This window comes from Hordeum vulgare, chromosome 5H, assembly GCF_904849725.1.
Source record: "Hordeum vulgare subsp. vulgare chromosome 5H, MorexV3_pseudomolecules_assembly, whole genome shotgun sequence".
In the NCBI taxonomy this organism is placed as follows: domain Eukaryota; kingdom Viridiplantae; phylum Streptophyta; class Magnoliopsida; order Poales; family Poaceae; genus Hordeum; species Hordeum vulgare.
The window spans coordinates 543,803,663-543,809,815 of NC_058522.1; the positions used below are offsets into that span (position 1 = coordinate 543,803,663).

Sequence of the window (6,153 nt, forward strand, 5' to 3'; positions counted from 1 at the left end):
CATGGGGGAGGTTTCCGGTGGTGGCATAAAAAAATATTCGATTCTCCATGCCTAAAGATCTGACGTTCGTTAGATATTCAGGTCATTGTTTTTTGAGAACTGGCAACCTTCCTTGGCGCCACAACTAATATCTTATGGTTTGATGATTTGCACTTCTAAGGAATCATCCCTAGCCTAAGTTTGTCCATCGCTCAAGGCTTTCCATCTTTTCAGATGGGCAACTCTAGTGGATCTATGAAATCTCCAACTGCAATCAACTTCATGAGGATGTACATGTCGCCGGTTCGGTCCAATTACGGTGTCTTTGTTGAAACTTTGTTAGAATTTTGTGTTCCAAAAGTTGGTATCATGAAGTAGACATGTCCCAGAGAGTTTATTCTAAACTGCAGCGGTTGTCGCCTTTGAATAAAGCTACATGATTTTCTCAAAGATGGAAGAAACAATAATTCATACGGATTTCGGTCATGGCGCTTATCCAATTTGATTTACCTTTAGTAGTTTTGGCATTTTGAATTAAAAAAATCAGTATAGTTAATTGCTTGATCTTGACTCTTGAGCCTCGTCATTGTTTGAAAGGTATGCATGGTGGAAGAGCTTATTATATACAGTATATATATTGGTGTCCAATAATTGCAGGCAACAACAAGAAGAAGAGGATGGTACGATGGATGATGCTTCACCGATCACCGATCACCGATCACCGATGACCAATAATGAATCAGCCGTAGTACCAATTCCATGAGGGGTTTGCAGGAAACGGAAAGGATCGCGTCAATAATGGGGAAGGATTTCATGTCCGTGCGTGCGTCGTCGCTGTCAGTGTCAGGCAAAGCACGCCCAGCCCGCAAGTGAAAAGGGAGGGGCGTCCATCCTTCCCCTTCCCCTTCCCCTCCCGTCGCCCCACCCACCCCAACCAAAGCCCACTTGTCGCCCCCCACCTTGCCTTCCCCGCGAGGCGACCGACGCGGAGGATGTGCGAGGGGCGGCGCCCCGGCCACGCGACCCGGCCGCCGTGGGCGCTGGCGGCGGAGCTGCGGCGGAGGGAGGCCGCGGCGGACGCGCGGCTGGCGGCGGCGCGGGCGCGGCTCGCCGAGGCGCTGGCGGAGCTGGAGCGGGCCCGGGCGCGCGCCGCCGAGCTGCAGCGCCGCCTGGAGGAGAACTACGGCAAGCGGCGCCGGCTCAAGCGGGTGGTGGCCGCCACCCGCTTCCGGATCCACGAGACCCGCGCGCTCCTCCACGACCACCAGGACCCGCAGCCGCCTCCGCTGCAGCAGCTCCCCGCCGAATCCGATCCCACCTCCTAGGTGATTAAGCTCCCGTGATCAGGCCGATCGATCCACCAGTAAACTGTAGTAACTATCTAACATGGTCCTCTTGATTCGTCTGCAGGCCGCTGGGTGACGTCCTGCGCCGAAGGCCGACGAGATCGGCGGCAGACTGCTAGCCTACACAGCTACTGATTTCATTCCCCTTTCTTCTTCTTCTTTCCGCATCGGAAGCTAGCTAGTAGCCCTAGTAGCTAGCCTCTGTAATACGAATGTTCCATGGAACATCAATCAATCAATCAAAGGCGGCTTGTCGTATCATTCGGATACAGTGACTGAAATTAATCGGTAATGATCATGTCTTATAACATGTGCCAAGATCGATCTTTCAGCTCCGGTCGTATGAGACGAGCATGTGGTGTGTCATTCCCTTCAGTTGGTCACGCTGAAAGCAGCGCAGCTGGGCATTCCCCTCCCTTTTAGACCATGAGTTGCCTGCGATCGCAAGGAAAGAATCGAATCTGGCTGAGCAGACGCACCGCCCACAGTTTGACTGGCTTAATCTACACAAGATAATGCTACATTGGACAAAACGGTGATGCTACAGCGTACTATATTACTATTACATACATAAAGCATGCTTTATCTTTTGCACCGAGAAAATAATAAGTAAACAAACATGGCATAAAAGTGCAGGAGCGACGGAGTATAGTTCATTAGCCTGAATTCTCAGATGAGTCAACACAACAAAATATAAATCCCGATATCGAAAACTCAGACTCTACAGAGCTCTTGTATGTATGTACGGTTCCCAGGATTCACAAAATCATGTCCGCCATATGGTCTACACTACAACGAATTCATTCGCTTAATAGCTGCTTGTAAGGAGGTGTAAAGGTAGCTTCAAAGTACTCGCTTGAACAGGCAGATACGGGATACAAGTCATCCAAGCATCTCTTGATCCAGAATTTCTTTCTCCAGTCTTCTAACACAGGCCGGCTACCTTGTTTGGTGGAATCACCATATCTTGTTCTTGGCCCAGAACAGTATTATTACAACCCCGATCACGATGGCAACGGGGGCATACTTCCGAATGAAGGCCTGAAAAGCCCAGATGAAGCACAATACACATAAGGACAAATCAAAACACTAAACGAATTATGCGAATGAAAAAGGACCAAGACAGCGATACAATTTAGGGACTATATACAAATGTGGATTTCCAAGCTAATATTTAAGACTTCCATAAAGTACACTCTTGAATGTAAAATGCAAAAACCCAGTTAAATTTCTCAAGGGCACAAGTCTTAACTAAAATTGCAAATGCTTGCCTTATTAATTTACCACGTCCATGGAACATATATTTCTTTGATGCTTCGAGGGCAAAACTAATGCTAACGAAATTGATAATTATGGCAACATATTCAACAAACACCACAAAAAAATGATAATCCTAAGATGGAGAAATGTTCAAATTCATTCCAACTAACAAATGTATATATCACAACAGCTTATGCATTGAGCACAAAGATTACCTGGCGATTGAGATCCTTTGCCTTATCAGCATAGATTCTCGTGTCAGATGTCAACCTACTTGACATTTCACTAACCTCTGCAAAAAATGGAAATACACAAGAATGGTAAACAGTTACTTGCCAATACAGTCAAACTTTACAATGCAATGGAATGTCATGAAAAGGGAAATATTGGAAGCATCTTGTAAAACAAAACAAAACAAAACAAAAAACTGGGTGCGCAAAACCGGAAGTAAAGCTAAGTAGATAATAGTAATATAGTGTGAAAGTTTTTAAGACAAGTAGTAGATTAAGGCCTACTGGAAGGACAGCTCCTCGGTGCTAAATCTGATTATTAATGCATGACACAAACATCTACCAGTTTCTCATGGCAGCAAAAGAAAATGAAGCAGTAGAAACAAGAGAGATTTCCAGACTTACGATCAAGCTTTTCACCGACACCAAGAACTTCTTGAACATTGCGAGTCATGATTTGATGCACCTCATAGAGCTCATCGTTCAATTTCGCAATGTTCCTCTGGGTTCTGGTATCCAAATACAGTTTCTTAGTCTTCTGTATGTATGTATCTAAATAGAAAGAAACATAGGTTGTCAACAGTAGAACTTGAGAGGGTGAATGAAAACGATGCTTGCAAGTGAGGTAGGTATTTAAAAATCCTACCAAATTTAATAAAAGCGTAAGGCCTTGCAGCAGTTTCAATTTGACTCCCATTGACTCTCTCAAATTCATTTTTCAGATCTTCCAAGTACTGGAATGCAAGTTTCTTTGGATAAGAACGGTCACACATTGTTAGATAACATACTCGGCCTTCTATGATGTAACTGCATATCTGAATTAAGGTGGAACAAAAAAATATCACAACAACTGGAAAAAATTAACACAAGCTAAAAGTATATATATATATACAACATCAGAGACGCCTCTAATAGGAAACTACTAAAGGTAGATGACTTTGCATACAAAAACCAAGATCAGTATGACCAGTATACCAGAAATATCAAGACCAGGAGTCACATAGGTCTCTGCTTGTTTAAATGTAGATCATGGCTAGTAAACAAATGCTGACTCCTCTGTGACCAAAATGATACAGATGTAATGACTAGCTAAAGCATGCCGCATCCATGGTTTATAAGTCAGTAAAGCGACCTAAAGCGAGCACCACCCGCTCTTACGCTTAAGCGACGCCTAAGCACCTAAAGCGGGCGCTTAAGCGCCTAAAGCGGGCAAATATCTAAAGCGCTGCTAGGGCTAAACAGAGGCCGTGTCTACTAATCTGAATACATAATAATGGCATCACGTGTAAATGTAATGCCTAGGATCAAGCATCTTTTCCGAGCAGAAAATAGACCGCGGTTAACTTAGGATACTGGAAAAAGTATGATCCGGTCTCAATTGACATCCGTGAGGCTTCATGTTGCCCCTTTGACAAGTTCTTGAAAAGAAGTTTAGCTTGCTGCTTGTAGAAATCAGAGTCCTTCTGATCCCGCCCATCATCGAGCCCTTCTGCCAGCGGAAGGCCATCAGTGACACGCGCTATCATTGTCAGCTTCACCATTTTGTGAAGAACACCAGAAACCACTACAAACTATATGGCTGATGGCGAATAGAGATCTGCAAAGCAGAGCAAGGAATGAGTAATTCAGACATAGTCCAGCTCCAACTTCTAGCTTGACACATTTATCGCTGGACATATCAAAATTTCTAGTGACTTAAAAAACAAAGTGTGACCAACAATCAAGTAATCAATGTCAGTTTACAGTATCCTGCTACAATCCTAATGGAACAACTTGCTCACCATTCAAATTCGCATTGGTAATCACTCAAACGGAATACTAGATTACTCAGTTCACGGACAACGCGTATTCGATAGTCACATGTATTTAATAAGTGCAGGCACATCATTACCAAGCTAAATTACTCAGTTCACGGACAATACATCTTCCCTAGTGACATGAATTGAAAATTGCAGGCGCAACACCATTACTTGAGAATTGAGAGCCATACAGAAAAACAAAAAGGAGCATGCATAAACCCCTTCTCGCTCTCCACTGAGTACCCAAAACATTGCATGAGCCGATCACATGGACCAATGGAACGATGAACCATGCTATGAACCACAATCCCAGCCTGTTCAATGCCCAATTGTATATGTCAGCCTTACCCTACCCTACCCTGCCCAACCCAACCAGTTGGGCATCAGGCACAATCTCTCCTCGAGCACAACTCAATTCGCTCGCTACTGGCAGACTGCCAGACCAAAGCATGCGGCTAAACTACGACTTGGAGCACCGAACTGAAGCATATATCATATCAAAGAGGCAAACTCTACATACATACGAAACAAACATCTCGGTCCGTAATTCAACTCTGTTGCGACCCGATCCAGCCTCTCAGCTTCGTCGCCAGCCAAACATCCTAAGGGCGTCCGCCGGATCGAGCCCCCGGGCTCGGGAGGCGGCGCGATCGCGCCAGATCTACCGGATCTGGACGGGCCAGATCAGAGGCCAGCACGAGACGCCTGGGCAGGAGTAGAGGGGAGGGGGAGGGAGGGAGAGGCGGCGTACGGTGGGAGGAGAGCGCGGCGGCTGGAGACGCCGCGGCCGTCGTCGGGGAAGCAGATCGCCGGAGGGAGGGAAGAGAGCGGAGGTTTGGCTCTGCTTCGCGTGTCGGTTGGGGAGATTGGCCGGCTCGGAACCAGAATGTTCTTTCTTTTGGATTTGGAGAAAGGAAATCTGGACCAGTTGGCGGAAAATGACGGTGTCCGAACGGGAGCACGTACAGCCCAACTCTCAACGGCGAGTTTTCTTTTTCTTTTTCTTTTTTCTTTTGAGAATCCTCTCATCGTCACAGTTAAGAGCAATACGAATCTAGAAAAATTTAAAAACTATCGGGTTAGGACAAATGATACATATACAGTGTGTCACTTATCGTAACCTGAAAAGTTGAACTAATCTTTCAAAGATGTACTGGAGTACAGTATTTCTTAATTAGTGATTTGTTCACGAGGATCGTAGAAAGCTCAGCCATGTCCTCAATAAGCACACGTATGGGTCGCCACAATAGGGTGTTACTCGTTCGTTCGGTCATCGCTCTTTTCACTGATGTGTTCACTCGGTTTTTTTCTTTTTTGTTTTCATTAGTTTTTTCTTTGCTTTTCTTATTTCTTCTCTGGATTTTTGTTTTGTTTCGTTGTTATACTTTCGTTTTTTATTTCTACTTCCTCCGTCCCAAAATAAGTGACTAAAAAATGACTCAGTTTTGTACTAACTTTAGTACAAAGTAGAGTCACTTTTGAGTCACTTATTTTGGGACGGAGGGAGTATTTTATTCCTCTTTGTTTCTTTTTTTTCAT

The 6,153-nt window shown here is 44.9% G+C and overlaps 2 protein-coding genes across 2 annotated transcripts; one reads left to right on the top strand and one right to left on the bottom strand.

The window, feature by feature from the left end:
- The first annotated feature begins 889 nt into the window (after positions 1-889).
- Positions 890-1,583, top strand: LOC123452619. Its single transcript, XM_045129310.1, has 2 exons — positions 890-1,304; positions 1,390-1,583. The coding sequence occupies exon 1, from the start codon at positions 972-974 to the stop codon at positions 1,302-1,304; it is 333 nt and encodes a 110-aa protein (XP_044985245.1). The 5' UTR covers positions 890-971; the 3' UTR covers positions 1,390-1,583.
- Positions 1,584-1,956: 373 nt separating this feature from the next.
- On the bottom strand, positions 1,957-5,509 carry LOC123452618 (25.3 kDa vesicle transport protein). Its single transcript, XM_045129309.1, has 6 exons — positions 5,366-5,509; positions 4,169-4,412; positions 3,462-3,622; positions 3,221-3,367; positions 2,801-2,877; positions 1,957-2,366 (listed from the first exon to the last, which is right to left on the bottom strand). Exons 2-6 carry the CDS (start codon positions 4,354-4,356, stop codon positions 2,283-2,285), a joined length of 657 nt encoding a protein of 218 aa, XP_044985244.1. The 5' UTR covers positions 4,357-4,412; positions 5,366-5,509; the 3' UTR covers positions 1,957-2,282.
- Between the last annotated feature and the right edge of the window lie 644 nt (positions 5,510-6,153).

Coding starts and splice junctions, on each gene's coding strand:
- LOC123452619 (XM_045129310.1), top strand. CDS start 972: ATGTGCGAGGGGCGGCGCCCCGGCCACGCGACCCGGCCGCCGTGGGCG.
- LOC123452618 (XM_045129309.1), bottom strand. CDS start 4,356: ATGGTGAAGCTGACAATGATAGCGCGTGTCACTGATGGCCTTCCGCTG. Junction 3,368..3,461: donor TTACGCTTTTATTAAATTTG/GTAGGATTTTTA, acceptor CTTTCTATTTAG/ATACATACATACAGAAGACT. Junction 2,878..3,220: donor TGTCGGTGAAAAGCTTGATC/GTAAGTCTGGAA, acceptor CATTTTTTGCAG/AGGTTAGTGAAATGTCAAGT.